We start from the raw sequence: 23,364 nt of genomic DNA, 5'->3' as shown, positions 1-23,364 counted from the left end.
TATGGAATCTAAAAAAAAAAAAGGTTCTGAAGAACCTAGGGGCAGGACAGGAATAAAGATGCAGACGTAGAGAATGGACTTGAGGACATGGGGAGGGGGAAGGGTAAGCTGGGACGAAGAGATAGAGTGGCATGGACAGATATACACTACCAAATGTAAAACAGATAGCTAGTGGGAAGCAGCCGCATAGCACAGGGAGATCAGCTCGGTGCTTTGTGACCACCTAGAGGGGTGGGATAGGGAGGGTGGGAGGGAGGGAGATGCAAGAGGGAGGCGATATGGGGATATATGTATATGTATAGCTGATTCACGTTGTTATAAAGCAGAAACTAACACACCATTGTAAAGCAATTATACTCCAATAAAGATGTTAAAAAAAAAAAAATGAGGAATATAACATTTTGCTCTACCCCCTTTTCCACCTTATATGCCTCTCTCCTTCTCTCATCCTAGACAATATCTTAAGTCTCATTCCTGCTAATTCATGGTATAAGGTTTATGGAAGGGAACAAGTAATTACTGGAAAAATACATGCCAGTCTCTGGGGTACCAGCTTCATATCCACATTGTCTCATTTCTCCTCTAAGGGGAAATACTTACAGTTTAACAGAGAATGTCTGAAATTCACAGTGTCCTCAAAACACTAAATAGGACAGAAATAATTAGGTACATGTTCCATAATTTAATTTAAGGATGGTCACCCCAGCACTGTTTATAATAGAAAAAAAAAAAAAACCATAAATAACCTAAATATCCAAAAACAATTGGTGTTAGTAATTATCATGTTACAGATATTTATTGTCATAGAAAGAAACAGCACCAACTAAAAAAAGGAAGTTGCAATTATCCCATTCTGTCTCAAATATATGTGTGCACGCATCTGCACATAGGTCTGGAAGTATAACCAAGATTTAATGGTGTTTCTCTTATTTAGTTATAGGATTTGCGGTGTTTTAGTTTTGGGGGGGCTTTTGGGGTTTTTTCTGCTTATATGTGAAGTAATTTTTTAAAGCTAAATTATATCTCTTCTCTTTCCTTCTCCTATCGTAGATTTTGTCAACTGGAGTAGAATTTCTATTTCCACAATGCTAATATTTATTCTATAGCAGAAATCAGGACCACTGTGCCAGCTAACTGCAAGTTTTCAGTCTGAATAGCTTGTACAGGTGGAAAGCTGCCAGAAGAGGGCAGCACTGGTCACTGAGAACACTGCATGATTTCTACAGCAGTGCTGTGCAGACTTCTTTTGTCAGTCACAAGCTCAGTTTATTGTCCAGCTCGGAGAAGGGAAAGAGAAACTAGTAATTGATGAATACCTATTTCTTACGTAAGTAAGCAGGAGTATGCACTATTTTTTATCAGGTGAGTTTTGCCCCTAAAACAACCCTGTTAGTTATTATGATTCTCATTTCACAAATAAGCAAATTAAAGTTACTAAAAAGATTAAATAACTGACTCCACATTATACTGGGATTGACATGTACACACTGCTATATTTAAAACAGATAACCAATAAGGACCTACTGTATAGCACAGGGAACTCTGATCAATATTCTGTAATATCCTAAATGGGAAAAGAATTTGAAAAAGAATAGATACATTTATATGTATAAATGAGTCACTTTGCTGTACACCTGAAACTAATACAACATTGTTAATCAACTATACTCCAATATAAGATAAAAATTTTTTTAAAAAGTTATACTATCAAGTAGAAGAGCCAGGATTAGAATCTACATTTTTATCATTGAAAGGCCCGAAGTCTTTCTAGTGCACTGTGGCTCCCACCAAACTCATGAAACTGTAACTATAATCTTAATTACTGGAAGACGATCTCACCTTATTGGCAACAGCATTAACACTTGGCCGGGCGTCAAATATAAACATTTTATGAGATTGGGCATTGGAGTCCATAATGGCTTGAAGGTATTTTTCATCTTCTTTGCTTCGCTTCCCACTTACCCCTACCATGGGCTGGCTACACCGAGTGATTGTGGCTTGACTTTCAGGATGAATCCATGATAAAACCTTAATGGGGGGAAAAAATGGCAACACACCCTTTACATGCTTCTTCTGAAAATCATTACTCTATAAAACTCTGCTTTCTAATTGGATTCAAAGTCTAGCCATAAAAGGATATACGAGGCTGCTATGAAAAATCATCACCTTTCTTTCAAGCCAATTTTGGCATGTGGAAAACTTGGTCTAATTCGTTAATCAGATATTGATTTATGAAAGTCACTGATTATTGGAAGTGTTGTCTCTAGAAAAAAAATACATTAAAAGGGGGCTAAGTAAACCCCACTTTTAAAGTCTGAGTACTATTATCAGCAAAACTGTCCAACTATAAAGTCTTCAGAATCTGAATTTTTGTACCTAAAATTATTTGAGCTATCTTTCTAGAACACAGTAATTTATCATAAATTTGTAAAGTTTTCTTCTTTTAGGATTTAAAGGAAAAAAAGCATTTATCACCATGACCAAAGATGTATAATAAGATTAAAAAAATAGTGAATACAGAGCCAACTTTGTTTTCGAGTTAAGAACCATGCAATTCTGTGCAACTCTCTAATATCCATCTCAAATTCTCCAGAAACGTCTTTAGTCTAAGTCTTTCCTCTGGTTTTAATTTTACTAAATAACTCATTCCCTAATATCCCCAGAGAAGACCTGCTGCTGTAGCTATTTTTAATCCTGCAACCATTCTCCCATTTGTCATCCTCATCATTATGTGAAGTACAAAAGCAACGGGAAAGTTTCAGCACAGCTTCACACTTACTGGGATACGGCCCCGTGACCTGAAGGATGCCACTCTCTTTAATTCTTCATCAGGAATATTTGCCGGCACAACCAAGAGGGCAGGGTATGTATCACAAAGCTCATACCGTTCATTTATCTTTGTTATTCTCCAGCTTTCATTTGGAATTCCCTGCATGTGAAATAAAACATAAGACAAATTACTGCCTAACAAAAATATTTTAAAACATCAGAACAGAAGCCTCCTATTCAACTTCTCTTTTCTCCACTATCTATCACTTAAGTTGTTGGAATAGTTATTGTCTGCCTGTGGTGACCAGGCTTTTAGGATGAGATATTCTAACACAGGGATCTGTGTTCATTTTGGCATTCAATTTTATGTTAATAGATTTATTAAATCATTAAATACTGAATGAGTGTTGGGTCTGTCCTAAGCACATCAAATGAAAAGCAAGGAAACAGTAAGACTGAAAATGTTGTCTTTAAAAAGAACAGTCTCATACAGTTTGACTGGTGAGTGATTCTGTTGCCATTCATCTATACAAAGAAATTTGAGGGCAGACACCAAGTGTCCACCAGAATGCTATGTACATGTTTATCACTTATATACCTAAAGTGAATTTTACAGTATTAATAAAATGTTGCTGATGTAAAACATATTTAAAAAAACAAGGAAGTAATGGAAGGCAAAACCAAAAAAAAAAAAAAAAAAAAGAAGAGGCAAGGGAAACACTTAAAACAATTTTTTTTAAAAACACACCAATTATTAAACTCATTTGGTCCTTAAATATTTGCCATATTTATAACTAGTATACCACTTCACATATAGGATTACTTAATAAGACACTTTAAAATTTCCATCCTCCATTCCATAGAAAATAAAGCCATTACATTAAATGGCTGGAATTAAGAAAATACATGTATTTTTAATTTTATTACCTCTGACAACTCATAATAAACAGAAAAAGACAAAACTGAAAGAAACCAAATTACAGGGAAAAAAAATACATTTATTGAGCACCTACTATGTGCAGGCACTATGCCAGCAGCCTTTCTCTCTATCCCTCCCTCCCTCCCCCTCCTGCCCACCCCCACACACACACATATTACTGTATTCAGGTTTCATTACTGTCATTTTATAGATGAAGAAATTGTGGCACAAACTGTAACTTGACCAAAGGAAGTTGTCAAGAGTTCCATGTACATTCTAAATCTATCCTTTTAATAAAAAAAGTACATTGTGCCTCAAGAAAAATTTTACTATCCTGGTTCACAAAATTGTTATAAATATCTGAAATCAAAGGGCAGGAGGTACTCTCCTTTAAAGGGGTATTTCTAAAGCTGTTGCCGAACACCCAGGAGGATATTAAAATTAGGAAAGGAAAATTCCCTTCCAGTAATCATGTGATAAATATTATCAATAGAGTTTCCACCTATCCCTAGCCAAGGTCTCTCTTCATCAGTGCCTTACATACTATTTACCCCATTTAATTAGCCTGGTCCCAACTTTCTTCCTATGATCTACATCTCTCCTTCCCTCCTGCTTTCCTCAACTTTCTAGATAACTGTTCAGGTAAGATCCTTACTTATTTCCAGAAATAAAAAAAAGGTTTAAGTAAGAGATGTTTAAAATAAATGTTCATGCTATAATAAAAAATGTACAACGAAAAAACATGAATTCGTAAGTTTATAGAGGTGGTACTCAACCAAGAAACTTGGATACCACCTCTAACTCTCCCTCACCCTCTACTTCCAATGAATGACTAATTTTTATGATTTTTTTTTCTTCCAAAACTGCCTGAAAAAAGTTTGCTCACTTCTCTCAATCTTCACTGTCACTTCCCTAATTCAGGCCATTGTCACTTCTCTTCTGTCCCTCCGCAATCCATTCTCCACACTGCCTCAAAATTCTTTTAAGATGCAAAAGCTATCACATCATTCTTCTGCCTAAAAGCTATCAATGGTTACCTATTCCTTTTCACATAAAGTATAGAACCCTTTATGGGACTTGGCAAAGACCTTCACACTCCTGCTTTCCCCAGACTGATCTCTGGCCACTCTAAACTCTAGTCTAGCCTAAACCTTCAGTTTCCAGATGGCTTCATCTTCTATCACCGGAGTACTTGCTCTATTATTCACAATATTCATCACTGTGGATTTTGATTGTTAGTTTACTTCTTTGAATCCTCCATTAAACATATGTTCTTTGGGAGTCAGGATTGTGTCTTTCTGTTTTAGCCACTAGTACATAGTAGGTGCTACATGAATTTGATGAATGAATGAATGAATATACGAATGAATAAAATCAATGAACCACAAGGAAGCTTCTCCAAGAAGCAAAATTAGTTTCTGAAGTTTTCTTAGAAAATATGGAGTCAAAGCTGAGAGGGTCAGATCTCCTGAGATCCTAGTGTACCATCTTTAACCCAGGTAGGTAACTCCCATCTCTCTCTCACTGCCTTCCCATATCCTTGAAAAATCACTACCAGGGAGAACTGTTACCACGGAGATTGTGTCATATTCTTCAGAGAAATGGATGGGTGGGAGTAGAATCATTGACTTAAATTACCTTAATGGCTACTGTCCTCCTCATTCTTACAGAAGCTGACACACCTATCTCCACTAAAGGAATTGCCTTCCGAGCAGAAAACTGGAGTTGGCTAGTCAGCATATACATCCTTTGTAGACAGTGCTAAAGATATAATGACAACTGTTGATCTCTGGCATACATCTTTCTACTCTCCATGCAAATCACTGCCCTTCAGTTAATGTATCCATTTGTCAGAGTCAATTTACAACCAAATTAACTGGATTATAGCTTTCCCTAGTTACTCACATTCCAGTTCTGAGGATAAATTCTGTTCTCCTTTACTGCACTTCAGTGCTCTCCAAATTTGTTAAGCAAGATATCTACCATATGATTATTTCTGCAGAAGACCATGCTCATCTTCTATATACTGATTTTTACTATTTTAGCAACTTGATGATTTCTCTTGACCTTATCCACAAATTTCAGGGTCCTCTATATAATCACTACATGTGTCAAGAGAAAATTAAAGAAATACTCTCTTAAATAACAAACAAATGGTTACTAATAGTTTTGCCCATTTAAAAAATATATAATCTAATTTCTTTAGGCACTATAACGTATAGGTCTACAAATTTAATGTGGCTTTCCTTTTGTGTTTCAGCGGCAGCACACAAAAAGCCAACCAATCATGACTTCTGTTTTTAGAGCTTTACAATGTAATAAATATAATAATAATCATTTGGATCGATTTCTATGGTTTATAATGTGCCTTTCTGTGTATCACTAATCCTTCAAACAATCCTATAAGGCAGTTCCTATTACCAAGTAAAAAATAAAGGCACTGTGACATGAGTGACTCATTCAACAGCACATATCTAAGTGTGAGAGCTAAGCAAGTGCTAGAGCTAGGATTCAAAACTGAGTCTTCTAAATGATCTGGAATTAGATTGTGGTGATAGGTGCACAACCTTATGAATATGTTAAAAAACAGTGGTATACACTTTAAAGTAGAAAATTTTATGGTATGTGAATTATATCTCAATTTTAAAGAAAAAAAGAATAGAGAGGCCGTGTGTTTTGAGATGGTATAATCTCCAAAATACGTTAGATGAAAAAGAAGGATACACTGTGCACAGAATGCTATTATCTGCTTTAAAAAAATACTGTATACACATTATACAAGCTGTGTAGCATAAAATCTCTGAAAGGATATACGGGTAATGAGTAACATTATTTCCTAAAGGGAGAGGAACTGGGATGGCTGGGGAACAATGTTGGCCAGAAGGGAAACCTTCCTTTCAGTATACCCTTTTATACATTTTGAATTTTATACAGAGTGTATTACTGCATCCAATTTTTTTTTTAATTTAAAAGAAGAAAAAAGGAATATTCTGATGCTTTATCTTTAGTCTCAACATTTATATTAAGCGATTACCCTGAACAGCAAAGGAAAAACCATCAACAAAATGAAAAGGCACCCTATGAAACTGGAGAAAATATTTGCAAACCATATACCTGATATGGCGTTAATATCCAAAATATATAAAGAACTTAAATACAACAACAAAAAATCCTATTAAAAATGAGCAAAGGATCTGAATAAACATTTTCCCAAAGACATACAAATGGCTAGCAAACACATGAAAAGATGCTCAACATCACTCATCATCAGGGAAATGCAAATCAAAACTACAATGAGATATCACCTCACACCTGTTAAAATGGCTAATTACACAGCATTGTAAAGCAATTATACTCCAATAAAGATGTATTAAAAAATAAATAAATAATTTTTTAAATAAATAATAAAATGGCTAATCACCAAAAAAACAAGAAATCACAAGTGTTGGTGAGGATGTGAAGAAAAGGGAGCCCTTGTGCAGTGTTGGTGGGAAACAGTAAGGAGGCTTCCTCAAAAAATTAAAAATAGAACTACTATATGATCCAGCAATTCCACTTCTGAGTATTTATTCAAAGAAAATGAAAACACTAACTCAAAAAGATATATGCTTCCATTCATTGTAGCATTATTTACAATAGCCAAGATATGGACACAATTTAAGTGCTCACTGATGAATGAATAAAGAAAATGTGGTGTGTATATATATATATATATATATATAAAGAGGGAGAGAGATCTCTATATATAATGGAATTTTATTCAACCATAGGAAGAATGAAATCTTGCCACTTGTGACAACACGGATGGAACCTGAGTGCACAATGTTAAGTGAAATAAGACAGAAAAAAACAAATATTGTATGACGATTTCACTTATATGTGGAATCTTTAAAAAAAACAAAACAAAACAAGAAAACAAGCTCATAGATAAAGGGAACAAACTGATGGTTGGTTGTTGGAAGCTTGGAAGCAGGGGGTCAGGAGTGGGCAAAATGGTGAAGGGAGCCAAAAGGTACAAGCTTCCAATTATAAAGTAAATGTAAGTCACAGGGATATACTGTACAGCATGGTAACTATAGTTAATACTGTATTGTATATTTGAAAGTTGCAAAGAGAATAAATCTTCAAAGATCTCATCACAAGAAAAAAAATCCTAACTGTTTTTGGTGACACTGTCTAGATGTTAACTAGACTTACTGTGGTGATCATTTCGCAATATATATAAATATCAAATCATTATGGTATACACCTGAAACTAATATAATGTCGTATGTCAATTATACCTCAATGAAAACAAGGAAAGAAAGAAACAGAAGAAAGAGATTATCTTCATTTTCTTCAGTAATAAACTTAAATTAAAAAAAAAAAAGTCTTCTAACTACACCAAATACAGTGTCCTCTCCACTAGACTTTAACTTAGTTGACTCAGAGACAAAGTGTCTAACTCTGCAGTAAAAAGCCAACAAATTAATCTAGTAAGTCAAAGACCATAAAGCATCTGTATCATTCAGTGTAGAGTTCATTGCTGTACTGACTACCGCATTTCCTAATCTCATAATTCTCTTCCTGAATGCGTATAGCTGTTCATTTACTCTTTTTTTTCAATTGGAGTACAGCTAATTTACAATATTGTATTAGTTTCAAATGTACAGCAAAGTGATTCAGTTACACATATTTTCTCTGATTTTTTCCCATTATAGGCTATTACAAGATATTGGAATATAGGTTCCTGTACTATACAGTAAATCACTATTGTTTATTTTACATACAGCGGTGTGTATCTGTTAATCCCATACTCCTAACTTACCTCTCCCCCCACCTCTTTCCCCTTTGGTAAACATGAGTTTGTTTTCTATGTCAGTGAGTCTGTTTCTGTTTTGTAAACAAGTTCATTTGTATTACTTTTTTAGTTCCACATATAAGTGATATTATATATTTGTCTTTCTCTGCCTGGCTTACTTCACTCAGTATGATAATCTCTAGGTCCATTCACATTGCTGCAAATGGCAATATTTCATTCCTTTTTATGGCTGAGTAATATTCCATTGTGTGTGTGTGTGTGTGTGTGTGTGTGTGTGTGTGTGTACACACCACATCTTGATCCATTCATCAGTTGATGAACACTTAGGTTGCTTCCATGCCTTTGCTACTGTAAATAGTGATGCTATGAAACATTAGGGTGCATGTATCTCTTTGAATTAGAGTTTTCATCTTTTCCAGATCACATGGTAACTCTATTTTTAGTTTTTTAAGGAACCTCCAGACTATTTTCCACAGTGACTATACCAATTTACATTCCCACCAAAAGTGTAGGAAGGTTCTCTTTTCTCCGCACCCTCTGCAGCATTTATTTGTAAACTTTTTGATGATGGCCATTCTGACCAGGGTGAGGTGACACTTCATTACAGTTTTGAATTGCATTTCTCTAATAATTGGCAATGTTGAGCCTCTTTTCATGTGACTGTTGGCCATCTGCACGTCTTTGGAGAAATGTTCACTTATGCCCATTTTTTGATCGGGTTGTTTGTTTTTTCACACTCACTTTTCAACTTATTCTTTTTCATATTAATTTCTTTCTTTTCGCTGGACACAGTTATCTCATCTCCTTTCCAAAGTTCTATGTTGAATGCTATTACAACAGACAGAAATTTTTGCCCAGATTCCCAAAGAATATTCTTCATTTTTACAATTCTACAGACATTTGTTAGATTTTCTGATTGCTTTGCCACCTAATTCTGACACTGGATTTTTGGTTTAGCAAAAATTTTGCAATGTTACTTGTAGACTCTTGGTTTTTAAAAGCTGATCCATTTATTTTGTATTCTGCTATTTTGCCAGCTGACGGTTTTATAACTGAATGATTTTATAACTGGTGGTTTTATAACTAATTTTAAATTTTACTTGCCACATGCAATTGAGCAACAAAATCAGTTTCAAACCATCTGGATATCTTTAGTTCTCTGGTGATGGTTTTTTATTCTTCCTGGTTTTCTGAAACAAACCTAAAAAATTAGAAGCTTTATAGTAATTAAAATGCAATGTTTAAAATCTAAATACAAAAATCACAGCCTAATGTTTGTCATATTTGAATTCTAGAATAATTTGAATATCAAATCTAGTAATTACCAAGAAACAATCAATGTGTCTGAAAAATTCTCAAGAATGCACAGTGAACATGTGGAAAGTTAAAAATAAAGACTATTTTTGGTAGAGTTTAAGTACTGCAGTATAGGAACTCTGGGAAGTGGTATATTGAGGAAGAATAGGGAGAATGATACACTGTAACACAGATTTCAAGACTGAATTCTGCTTTAATCTCCTACTGTGGTGAATCACATTATTAGGTTTTCTAATATTAAGCAAACTCACCTTAGTCATGATGTATTATCTCTTTTGTATACTATCAGATTTGATTTGTTAACATTTTATGTAGAAGTGTGTCCTCTGCAAATGTAGAACTTTCAAAATTTTATGTGGAGCTAAATTATAAGCAGTAGAATTATTAGGAAATGTTTTCAGAATTAAATTATAGGATACCCAAAAAGAAAAATCTGAGTGAATAATGCGAATGACATATAAAAACATTAAAATGTAAATATATTTACAATTTTATTTTTATTTTTAAAATTATTAAACATTTTTTAAATAAACTGATTTACTTGTAAACTCTTAGATAAGTAAAGATTCATGAAAGATCACTGGCATAGTCTGAAAAGCTGTTTAAAGAAACTGAAAGGCAATCAAAAAAATCAAGATTAGCCTTTATTAAAGAAACAACAACAAAAACCACAAAACTATATAAAGCTGTTCACTTCTATCCATGAACGTTTTGTTGTAATGAAAAGAATACAGAATACTGAAATTCAAAAAAAAAAGTACTTACCTGCCTTCTATACTCTAAAAGAGAGTCATATAGCTTCCACCCATTTTCAGGGAATACTTCTTTGTACTCAAAAGCAAAAAGAGGCTACAAAAAGTAAAGAGTTAATAGCTAAAAAGACATTTAAGAAGGTAATGAATCAGAAATGTAACCTTATCATACCCCAAGTTTTCATTTACTTATCTGTAAGGATATTTTGTATTGGTATTCTTCTTTATATTGTTGTTTCAGCTTTTGTTTTATAATTTTGAAAACTTACTTTTTTTTATATTTTCAAGCACAGAAAAGCACAAAGGTCTGCCACCAAGATTTATCAAATGCTAACATATCACCATGTTTCCTTCAGATATCTTTGGTAGCTGTTTTAGGTTTACTTCTAAATAATGAAAGATATTACATAAAAAAGACATTTTCTGATATAATTAATTAGTTTGACATCACAGATATCAGCAGTTAAGCAGCTTTAAAGATTATGCTACATTTTCTAAAACATACTGAATAAACTTTTTATTTTGGGACATGCAATCTGTACCAAAAAAGAAAATTTGATTTATCATTAATGTAGACAGAATAGCAGGAACAACTATGATGATAAACACTCAAACTCGAGTCAGAAGACCAGGATTGATTCTAAATTTTACTTCTTACTAACTATGCCACTGAGTCAATTGTTTACCTGCTCCTGGTTTCAACTTTAAAATAAGGATAAATAATATTTATTTAGGGCTATAGGGCTACTGTAGAAGTTAGATTATATAAAATAAATGAGGAAACCTAGTACTGTTAATAGCACACAGTAGGAACTCAGTTCTAAGTATTTATCCACCCTTCCCTCCTGAAATTGCTAGACTTAACTCTCAGCTCTCAATTAAAAAGATTTCACATCCTAATGAAAACCACACACAGCTTTTCATCATGAAAATACCCTGGATAGAAAGATCATATAATGACAGAATGTCAGTCTGCAGGGATGGACCTCAGAAATCAGCTAGTCCAGCTTCCTCATTTTATACCTTAAAAAGCTGGTCCTATAGATTAAACCTAAACTAGACATCTGGCAAAGTGGGATTGTAAACAGAGAGATTCTAAATAGCCTAGACAAGTTTCTTGACACTACACCAATAATTATAACATAGCTTTTTCAAAGATGAGAAACCTCTTACCAGGTTATTAGAGACAGGAAATGCATATTTCATTAGATTCTCAAATATAGATCTTCTTGTCCGCCCCTCAGGTTTATGAGCAAACCGTAAATTCCGAATATCCTAGAAAAGAGTTAGGATCCAAGTCACCTATCATTGTTTGTTCACTTTTTATTTAAGGAACAAATAAGGCAACTTATTTGTTCATTAAATAAAAAGTGAATGAATGTGGGATACAAAAATAGACAACAGCTCCTGGAGGCAGGGAAATTACAATGCCTTATTGAGAGAAATAAAAATAAACACAAGGCACTCTGATACAAGGCGGAATTCAGAGGACAGAAAATTTCCCTCTGCTTATGAACTCAAGATAGGCCACTGAAGAAGCCAGCATCTGATGTAGGCACTGGAGATTAGAGATACTATGTCTGAAGTCATGATATTACATGGCTGATACACACTATCAACATTATGTCCTGGGACTTCCCTGGTGGTCCAGTGGTAAAGAATCCACCTTCCAATGCAGGGGACGCGGGTTGATCCCTGGTCGGGGAACTAAGATTCCACATGCCACGGGGCAACTAAGCCCCCTCGCCACAACTACTGAGCTCACGTGCCTCAACTAGAGAGCCCGCTTGCCGCAAACTACAGAGCCCACGCGCTCTGGAACCCGCACGCCACAACTACAGAGCCCACATGCCACAATTAGAGAAGAGAAAACCTGCACACCACAGCTAGAGAGAAGCCCACGCACTGGAACAAAAGATGCCGCGCGCCTCAACGAATACCCCACATGCCGCAACTAAGACCCAACGCAGCCAAAAATAAATTAAATAAATAAATAAATCTTAAAAAAAAAAGTATGTCCTCTCCCTGTGAAAGCCCAATGTGTGTTATGAATTTCTCTATTAAAAACCTGATTAGCTGTTGTTATATTTCATAAATGTCTTCATTCCCATTATGCTTGGTGATCATCTGCCTATTTATAATCCCTTGCCAGGACTCACTTCCGTTGGACCTTCAATTCATAAGGCTCCTGCTACTAGACTGATAGAACCAAACTCTGCCTAAAGGTCTTCCTCCAGTCCACGTCCCAAGGTCTTCAGCTATCTACTAGCAAAAACTTTGAATAGTTTGACTGGTATCATCCAGGCTCTAAAGTCAGATCTAAAGAGCAAAATTCCCTTCCCTTATTTGTTCTCAAGCAGTTTTCTATGCTCAGGCTGAATGTAGATATTCATGTTCCAACTTACTGAGATCTTAACAGCACCAAGAAAAAAAACGGGATTAAGAATAATTTCAAGACTATTCATTTTATTTAAGTGGTTTCATCTAGACAGAATTCAAAACAGCTTTATTGCACTGTATTCTGTAAAACTGAGCACACAGACCCTCCACTACAATGCGCCTACAGAACATGAACAAGTAGAACATTTTACTATAAATCTGATCCAAAATAAGAATGCCAGCTCTACCACCTTTTAAAACAAATGTGTGAGAACCTAAGCTGATATTTTGTTTTTCATCAGTAAATACCTTTACAACTAATAGAGATATTCATAATCACTCTGTTAAACAGAGCTCTCCAAAAGTACCATAGCAGGGGCCCTACAAATGTTTGGGTTTATTGATAATGGTCTTGTTCTATGGAAAAAGTTATATTTAAAATGATCAAAATTTCAAAGTCACCCTCTTTCATGTCCTCTTATATTCTGTGCTCTATTTACTCTTAGACCACAGAAGAGCAATCAGGAGACAATGTGTCTGTCACACGGCTGACAGCTATTATACTCTTAAGAGCCCTTCCAACGATAATGGAAAAGCACACAAATAATTACTAAGTCATTAGCTTTAATACTAGATTCATAAAGCTTCTAAGATTGGCATGAGAAAGGATCTTGAAAGTTACGCATGTGCTGTTGCTTTTACTTTTTTGGCACTCGCAGAACAGCAAAAGAAAGGAAAAAGATGATCTAGAAGTGAGATGTACACAGCTGTTAATTAGGCTATAGTAAGGAGAACAGTGACCTTAGAAGTGGCAATGGTATTAAATATTTATGACTGAATGTTAAAATTACAACAATCTAACTCTCATTCAAGTATCAATGCACTTAAGGAATACCGGTTAGATAAGAAAATACAGAAGGTCTATAACATGAAGTTTTCCTCACCATTGTTTTAGAAGCAGAAAAATTATGAGAACTAGAAATAGGAAAGAGAGGTGATTGTATCATAATCAGTTCTTCCACTACAAAGTACTATGAGCCTTAACTGCTCAGAGCCTTATGTTTCTAATTTGTAAATTAAAGGTAATAATGTCCATCATGCCTACTTCAAGATTTTTATGAAGCTCAAAAATGAAATAATGAATGTGAGAGTACTTTGTGTTGAGTCCAAAAAATTCAAGTCTAATTCACGACCAATCACCTTTTTATTACTCCTAAATGTTGTTTTCTTCTACTAGAATGATGCTTCTAGCATGAAATCCATTTGATATTTTGGAAGTTTCTAAAATATCTATTTAATAGAAAGCTTTTCAAACAAAAAAAAAATTGCATACGTATTACAACATTTACCTTGCACACAGTTTCAAGTCCGTAAGAATTTTCACCTCGACTAGAAGCACCACCAATTTTTTCTACTCTGCTTATAACACCAAGAGAAGCATCTAAAACAAATGGGGGATCCTAAAGGAAGGAAAAAAAAATTAAAACTGAGCAACTGATACTGTACAATTATAGCTGAGAAAAATATTAACTAGAAATGCTTTAATTAACAATGACCAAAGATGAACAAACAACACACAGATGTACATAGAAAAATCTAATCCAACAAGCCTTACCCGTTCCATGCTTTTGAAATATAACCTGTAATTCGTAACAGTCAGAGTTCCTCGTACAGCACCAGTGAATGGACATATATAAGTTACATCTTTGGCTGAAAAGGAAAAGAGCCCACAATTTACTATACATTGTGCACTATTAAAAACTGCACTATCATCTTTTCACAAACAAAATTTAAAAGAATTCTGATTGCTAGTCTAAATTATGATCAAAAAATCACAGAATCAGTGATTCAAAGAGACCTCATATGCCAAATCCAAGCTTCTAACCACACACTAATCTGGGGAAGGAATGTAGAATAAATGGGAAGGACTGAAGAAGCAGAGGGACATCCTTTACCCTGAGACAGACACAAGGAAACAAAGATGGCCACTCTCCCTGATGGACAGACTAGGTGTGGCAGTTGTAGTAGTGAGTGGAGGAGTAGTGGTAAAGGTGGGAACAACAGTAAATGTCTCAAGTCACAGTCACCAATCATCTAATCATAGTTCCTAGATCATCTCCCCAGTCTGCTGGTCTTCTTCTGGCCACAGTCTAGTGTGTCACCATTCCTCTAACTATACAATACCTAAAACATAATAACAGAAACTCCTGACCTGATTGTATTTATACGGAAAATACTGTACAGAAAATGAAACATATATGAAATAGATTCTTAGAAAAAATAACAGTACAGTAAGAGGGTATTATATTCCTGACTGAGCAACAGATGTCAAACTTTGTAGAGAAATAATCACAAGCATTGTTTAATTAAATGATAAATGATGAATCTATACAGTATTATCGCTTTTTAAAACGTGTTAATTAAGCAGGGTAACTCAGCTACCACCAGCTCAAAATACTATTTAATATGGTAGAGTTCATATGCCCAATACAAAGGTTTTTTGTATCTTAAAATATTCATAAATCCCTGCTATGTCATTATTGTAGCAAAGCAGCAGATAAAGGAACATCTTCATTGTTCCAAGAAACTAAGGCACAATTAGGAGCAAAAAATTTCTAAGAACCTTTCAAGGGGACTCTGGAAAAACTTAGGAACATGAAATATGTTTAATAAGGTATTGCAACTTCCTGACTTTGCTTTCTATTCCTCACTTTAAAGGACTAACCGCTTTGTATGGAATTTGAAATGCGACTGATCTTCTAACAAACATTTCTAACCTTCAAAATAGCTCCCTTGGGAATGTTCATGTAGGAGCTAAATTATTTGAATCATTGTTTCCAATGCATTTCCAATGTTTCATTTAGAGGGAAGCTATTAAAATTAAATAAACCAATCATTACAGAAAGATACATAAACTTGCCTTGCAGACATTTTCTTGCCCTTATGAATTTTTATCTCAACTGGGAAAGCTTTATTCAATGTTACTAAAAACATTTCTTGATTTTTTCCAGAGCCAATTTTCTTCACTCACACAAGAAAATCAGTCTTATTATTCTATATTCTACTACAGGATATGTCCCTCTTAGTCCCAGCCCAAAGTTTTTGTTACAACTTCCCCTTTATTCTAAAATCATGAAATAATATACATGAAAGTGCTTCCAAAATTAAAAGTACTCTACTAGATATTGTGTTGGCCAAAAAGTTCGTTTGGTTAATGAATACGTTATTCAATAAAGTTCTTGATGAAAATTACTTACAGCCGAACGAACTTTTTGGCCAATCCAATACAAGGGTTTACAGCTATGTTACTATTATCATCATTAGGCTTGGCTTTGCTCTGTCCCTTTTATCCTTTTTCCTCAGGCTGGTGGCAGCTAAGTCACTCTGAAGAGAGAATTTATGCCCAGCAGAGTTTGTACCAAGTAGAAGAGAGACTGTGATTAGGAATCTTAACCAGAGCAAATGACAATAGTAACAACCAGCACTGACAGCCTAGCACTTCATAATTTATAAAGTACTTTTCACCTGAGTACCTCCCTTAACCTTCAAAACAACCTTTAAATATAAAACCTCTAATTACCTACAATTTTTAGATGAGAATACCAGGGCTCAGAGAAGTAAAACAAATTGTCTAATGTTTCAGAACCAGTAACTGCTAAGATTAGGACTTGAATGCAATTCCTATGACTGCAAATTCAAATTTCCTTCCACCACATCATGCAAAGCTAAGCCACTCAAGTAGCACAGCCTGTCTCCTGTGTTAAAGGGTGAAATATTGCCGTCTGGGGCCACCTCTACTGCTGATGTGCGCAGGCCACAATACCCTGAGACTGTTGCTGCTACTGTTACAGCATTCTGTTGATGTTCCTAACACTACTCTAACTTCTAAAAAACGTCTAAACTGCAGATTTACATTAGACCAACTAATTCTTAGTCTTTTCTATAGTAATATAGAAGTAATATACTCAAGGTTACCAGCCTTATCCTTTGTATTACATTTAATTTTTTGAAGAATAATCAAGTCTATACAGATGACTGTGAATCAGAATATTTTATTTAATATATTAGGTATTCCTCTAAATTTCACAATACTGATACTGCCTAGTGGTACCAAAAGAGCTTAGATTTACCAATCCTCTCAAATTTTCCCTGAGCTCACAAAGAATAATAGTTTCCATGAGGCAGACCAAAATGACTTTGAGAATACATATCTATAAGGATGTAAAATATATACAAATAAATGTAATATATGAGAGCATGCAATCTGTGCAGAAAGAGAGGCACAAAAACATACTCTAAGTAATACGAAGAAGGAAAGTCCATTAAGCTATGGGATCGGAGAAGGTTCAAGGAACACAGCCATGTGAGTTGTGCCCCAGTGGCTGGTATCCTTTTAATGGGTAGAGATGTTGATACAGCACTCAATGCAGAGAAGAACCTAAACTAAAATACAGAAGTAAGAAAGTAAAGTAACTATTTGGACAAGGTAAGTTTATAGTCTGGATCTCTCTAATTTATATTATATCACATTCTCTTCATTCCTTCTCAATTTCCCTCCCTGGTTCCTCTTCTACCATTTACCAAAGCTATATTCTTGGCCCTCTTTTTACTCCATACATTCTCTGGGTTATTTTCCTCCTTTCATTTTCAACTAATATCCATATTCTGATGATTCCAAAATATGTACTTCCAGCCCTGCTCTCTCTCCCAAACTCCTACAAGTTTCTCATAGGCACCTGCAATTCAATGTACATAAATATTATACCAAGGGCTCATGAAAATGAGAGAAAAAGATATCATTCAAGAAATTTTTAGAGATTACTCCTCTGGATCTGGTAACTGATTGAATGTCAGAGTTCAGAAAAAAAGAGCAGCTGAGGATGACTCCCAGATTTCTGCCTTGAGTGAACGGACAGCCAGTGTTAATATTAACCGATGGAAAGAAAAAAAGAAAAGGAGTAAATTTAGAGATAAAGGTGATGACAGTTTTGGAGATGCTGAGCATAAAGGATATCTACAGAATATCCAAGGGCATGTGTCTAAGACACAGGCATTTGTTTTATACGTATTAAGACAGAGGTTCACACTAGAAGTAACAAATTTTGGAGTCATCAGTAAATACATGGTAGGTAAAGCTACTAATTTACATATGATCAACTAAAAAGAGCAAATAGGAGAGAAAAGGGAAATGAGCCAAGGATGAAGTCCTAACTGGAGTGTTGCTATCTAAAGGAGAAGACACCAAAAGAGATTGAGTGGTAACTTGAAAATCTTTTATAAGGTCATTTATCATAGTGGAAATAGCATATGCTTTAGGCTCAGAAGAGTGAAAAAAAATTGTCTCAATGCTAGCTATAACTTTACTAGCTAGGTAGTCTCCCTATGCCTTAGTTTCTTCATCCATAAAATGGGATTAATATCTTCCTCAGAAGATCACTCTGAGGATGATTAAATGAGACAGTAAGCACTTAATAGTGATAACTACTGTTATTATATAATCTCCAGTGGTAATAACACATAACACCTAACTTAGTAGGTAGCTCAGCAGAACAAGCTTAGGATACCTGAGGTGAGTCGGGGGGGCGGGGGGGAAGGAATGTGGAGGTATTCAATCAAGAGTTAAAAGTAAGAAGAGAGAAACGCTAAGTGTGAAGGAACTAAATGTACCGCAGGCAATAACAACACATTTAGGGGATAGGTCCTCTTTGGCTTGCTTATTTTTACACAAGGAAATGACATGTGGCCATGGGAAATTAGGTATTTATTAAGTGCTTTTTAAAATTATGATTGATAATCAAATGAAAGGTGGTGTTTACTTTGACTGAAAAACCATCTACTGTATTCTCCTATACTTTATTTCTCAAAAGCTATGAGTATTTTCTTTTAATGACTGAATAATATTCCATTGTATATATATAAATATATAAACATACCACATCTTTTTTTCAATCATCTTACGTTTTTTCTTTACAGAGTTCTTTTACGAACACAAGCATACAATTTTTTCTTTTCTTTTTTTTTTAATTGAAGTATAGTTTCTGTACAATATTATGTAAGCTATAGGTGTACATACAGCAATTCACAATTTTTAAAGGTTTTATTCCATTATAGTTGTTCTAAAATACTGGCTATATTCCCTGTGTTGTACAATATATCCTTGTAGCTTATTTTATACCTAATAGTTTGTACCTCTTAATCTCCTACCCCTATATTGCCCCTCCCCCCTTCCCTCTCCCCACCTGTGACCACTAGTTTGTTCTCTATATCTGTGAGTCTGCTTCTTTTTTGTTATATTCACTAGTCTGTTGTACTTTTTAGATTCGACATATAAGACATATCATAACAGTATTTGTCTTTCTTTGACTTATTTCACCTAGCATAATGAACTCCAAGTCCATCCTTGTTGCTGCAAATGGCAAAATTTCACCTTTTTATGGCTGAGTAATATTCCATTTTATACACACACACACACCACATCTTCTTTATCCATTCATCTATTGACAAACACTTAGGTTGCTTCCATATCTTGGAAACTGTAAATAATGCTGCTATGAACACTGGGGTGCATCATCTTTCTGAATCAGTGTTTTGGGGTTTTTTTTGTTTTTTTTGTTTTTTTTGGATATATACCCAGGAGTGGAACTGCTGGGTCATATGGTAGTTCTATATATACCTCATCTTCTTTATCCATTCCTCTGTTAATGGACACCTAGAAAAGAATGAAATCTTGCCATCTGCAAGAACATGAATAAACCTGGAGGGTATTATATTTAATGAAATAAGTCAGACAGAGAAAGACAAACACCATACCATTTACGTATACATGGAATTAAAAAAACAAAGGAACAAATATAACAAAACAGAAACAGACTCACAGATACAGAGAACAAACTAGTGGTTACTAGAGGGTAGAGGGGTGGGGAAAGGGGCAAAACAGGTAAAGGGGATTAAGAAGTATAAACTACCAACTGTAAAATAAATAATTTACAAGGATGTAATGCACAGCACAGGGAATGTAGTCAATATTTTATAACAATTTTGCATGATGTGTAATCTATAAAAATATCAAATTACTATGTTGTACACCTGAAACTAATACTGTAAGTCAACTATACGTCAATAAATAAATAAATATCTTAAAAATAAAAAAAGCTATGGGTATTTTGTAGATCACCATGCAAATGAAACAAAGTAAAAGCATGAGGACAAAAAAATAGCTTAAAAGTGTGTTTCCAGTTTCCAGTCCATACAATAAGTTAATGCTTAGTTATTTAGGCTGGACAAAGAAAGGCACCTATATGCAAATGGCTTGCTTTGCAATGGCGATGAAATATATTTATACAAAACTGACAAATTTATTCAGAGTAGGAAAAAATAAAGAAGCAAAAAGAGAGAATGTGCTTTAAGAAAAATTACTTGTACAAAGTGACAATTCAATTTTTTATCTATGCAACCCACTATCTTACTGCAGTAATTCAAAATAATGAAATTTACTTTCACGAAATTCAGCAACAGTTTTTAAAATAAGTCACCTACTTTCAGTGAAAGTAAAGCAAACCAGAAAAGCAGCAGAATATCACTCAACTTGCATGTTTCCCAGTAGTCCAAATCCAAACACAACCAACAGGTCTAGACTTAAGCTTACAGAACACACTGGATGCTGGGAAGGCTGGCAGTAATGAGTCCACCAAACAGGAGGTGTCTAGGCACTGAGCCTGTTCTCTGTACACTGAGAGTACTGAATAGTCTGTACAGTCACAAACGAGGAGGAAATTCGACAAAAAATACCATTACAGACCCATGTCTTTAATATTTTCTCCTGGAAGTAAGGGTGGTTCTTCCATTTCTGCTAATTTGTTAGACTCCCTCAGGACCTGGATTGGAAAGGGGAGGAGAGAGCAAGAAAAGAAACATTTTTTTATTCAAAGGCTAATTTTTTACTCAAATTTCAACTGTGTATGCTTGGTCTTATTTAAAGTTATAATACTGTATCACATATACTGCTTTAAATCAAATTATAAAGACTATAATGCTGGCATGTGTAACATGTGAAGTTACTGTTTTTCTACAAAACATGTACTGAGTGCCTACTTTGTATAAGGTACTACACAAAACACTACGTTTTCTCACTGACTCCTACAACAGCCTTATAAGGGTAGGTATTATCATCCTCATTTCCTAGATGAGGAAAAAGAGGCCAGAATTAACTTGTTCAAGATCCTATAGCTAAAAAGTGTCAGAGCCTAGATGTGAATTATAGTTTTGGTGGACTAGGAAGCCCATTTTCTTTCCCTTAAGCCATGCTCAAATGCCTTAGTGCATTTAGACTCGGATGAAATCAAACTCTTATATAGATTTAATGTTTAGAGAATTTGGAAATGATGTTGATAAAGAATCTTACTGAAAATGAGATATTTAATAAATTAAAATCAAGATCAACATTTATTAAGTAGTTACCTTATGAAGGATGTTACACTGGATTCCAAGAATGTAAAGGTACAGAATCATGGTTCTAATGGATTTACAACCCAGAGACCACACACATAACACGCACGTGGGCGCGCAACTGTCATATGCTAAATATCACAATTGTAATATGCTAAATATCGCAATTGTCGTATGCTAAATACATCCCGCTAACTGCCAAAAGCCTCCCCTTTCACCTCGTTCACTGCCAAACAATAACCTTCACTGTCGCCAGTTCTTTACCTCCCATTAATGCCTCAACCTTCTGCAATCTGGCTTTGCCACCTAACCCAACCCCTTCCAGGGAACCTGCTTTCTCCCCAATAACCTCCTCATTATTAAAGACAATGGGTATTTCTCAGTCTTTATTTCTATCTCCTAGCTACATGTGATACTATCTGCACTTGCCTGCTTCTTGAAAGTACACTCTCCTGGCTAAACTCTTCCTTCTCTGGCCATTCTTTTTCAATGACCTTTATATGCCCTTTTCTCAACCCTCCCTATTTCTTCAAGGTTTGTCCATTTCTCACTTTACTCACTTCCTGTTGATTTCATACCTTATCTATGACATTACCTAACTTCAATCTACATTGTCAGCCGAGATTTTTCTTGGACTCTAGTTCCATACATCCGACTGCTTAAATGTTCCTCTCCATCTAGATGTCCCACAGACACTCTGAACGCAACAGATTTAAAATTGATCTGTGTTCCATACATAGCAAGAAGCACTACCATACATTTGGTTGTCCTAGCCTGTCTGCGGGGAGGGCCGAGCAGTGGTCTCTGTGAGCAGACTCAGGCCTTCTACTTCCACCTCAATTTGTTTCATTAGACTAAGAACCAATACTACTAGAAAAAAGATTCTCAATTTTTTTTTAAATAGCCTTTGACTTATTTCCTTCCATCCAAAAAGTAGACTTAGAGTCCTCAAAAGAAGGTAAAAGGGAGAAAAAACAAGGTATTACCACTGCCTTAAAGGTCACCTTCTGCAGGCCGTCAAAACTGCGTTAGATGTCTGCCATGCGTGAGCTCCTATCTGGCACTTACTACACCACTCTAATTGCCTGTCTGTTTTCTTCCGTACTAGACCCCTAGAGAAGAGGTACCATACCTTATACAATTTTGAATTCCCAATAAAAATATAACACGAGGCACATATGTAATTTTTAATTGTCTTGTAGTCACATTAGAAAAAGAAAAAACAGTCAAAAATTGATTTTAAAAATATATTTTATTTAATCTAGTAAGTCAAAACTATTGTCATTTCAACACGTAATATTTTTAAGTATTAATGAGATATTTTATATTCTTTTATTCATACTAAGCCTTCAAAATCCAGAGTATGTTTTATACTTCTAGCACATCTCAACCAGACCAGCCGCATTTCCAGTGTTCAATAGCCATCTATCTAGTGGTGCCCATATTGACAGCACTAATCCAATAAATCTAATTCTTACTGATAGTCAAGTCATTCCCTAGTTTAAGTTAGGTGCTTAGGGAGGATTACACAAAAGGGTTAGACGTTACTGCCACAGCCCAATGCTCACCTAAGGCCAATAAAGGAAGAACTACAAAGAACAAATTACTTCTGTTCAATAAATTTGCAATCTAAACAAATTCATACTTTTGAAAATTTAAAAATTTATTTCAGAAAGTCACCTTAGTGCAATACCTAAAGAACTGAAATATATACACACATACATACTTTTTTAATATTCCACATTCTAAAACTCAAAAAAGGTCATATTTTTGAATGGTATCTCATTGCCAGTTCCTGATATAGTGTTTTATGTAGTCATAAAAGAAACTTAAGAAAAAAGGAAGAGAGAGAAGTAGGGAATGAAGGAGAAAGGGCGGGCCCATGAAGATGCAGAAAAACAGGATAAAAACTTGCGCTATGCAAATATATAGACTTCCTGGCTTCAAATCCTGACTGTGCTACATGTTAGCTAAGTACTCTT

The 23,364-nt window shown here is 34.9% G+C and overlaps 1 protein-coding gene across 7 annotated transcripts in view; it reads right to left on the bottom strand.

Annotated features, from left to right (window-relative positions):
- MTMR2 (myotubularin related protein 2) overlaps positions 1 to 23,364 on the bottom strand; it is a 105,820-nt gene that overhangs the window by 24,642 nt on the left and 57,814 nt on the right. For all 7 annotated transcript variants that reach the window (XM_061202670.1, XM_061202675.1, XM_061202671.1 and 4 more), the window contains 7 exons: positions 20,736 to 20,811; positions 14,553 to 14,647; positions 14,287 to 14,397; positions 11,732 to 11,833; positions 10,572 to 10,655; positions 2,780 to 2,929; positions 1,840 to 2,028 (listed from right to left, as the gene is read on the bottom strand). In XM_061202670.1, coding sequence (XP_061058653.1) covers positions 1,840 to 2,028; positions 2,780 to 2,929; positions 10,572 to 10,655; positions 11,732 to 11,833; positions 14,287 to 14,397; positions 14,553 to 14,647; positions 20,736 to 20,811 — 807 coding nt within the window. The remainder of the gene's footprint in view (positions 1 to 1,839; positions 2,029 to 2,779; positions 2,930 to 10,571; positions 10,656 to 11,731; positions 11,834 to 14,286; positions 14,398 to 14,552; positions 14,648 to 20,735; positions 20,812 to 23,364) is intronic.

The sequence above is a fragment of the Eubalaena glacialis genome, chromosome 10, assembly GCF_028564815.1.
Source record: "Eubalaena glacialis isolate mEubGla1 chromosome 10, mEubGla1.1.hap2.+ XY, whole genome shotgun sequence".
Lineage (NCBI taxonomy): Eukaryota > Metazoa > Chordata > Mammalia > Artiodactyla > Balaenidae > Eubalaena > Eubalaena glacialis.
This window is presented reverse-complemented; position numbering and strand designations above follow the sequence as displayed.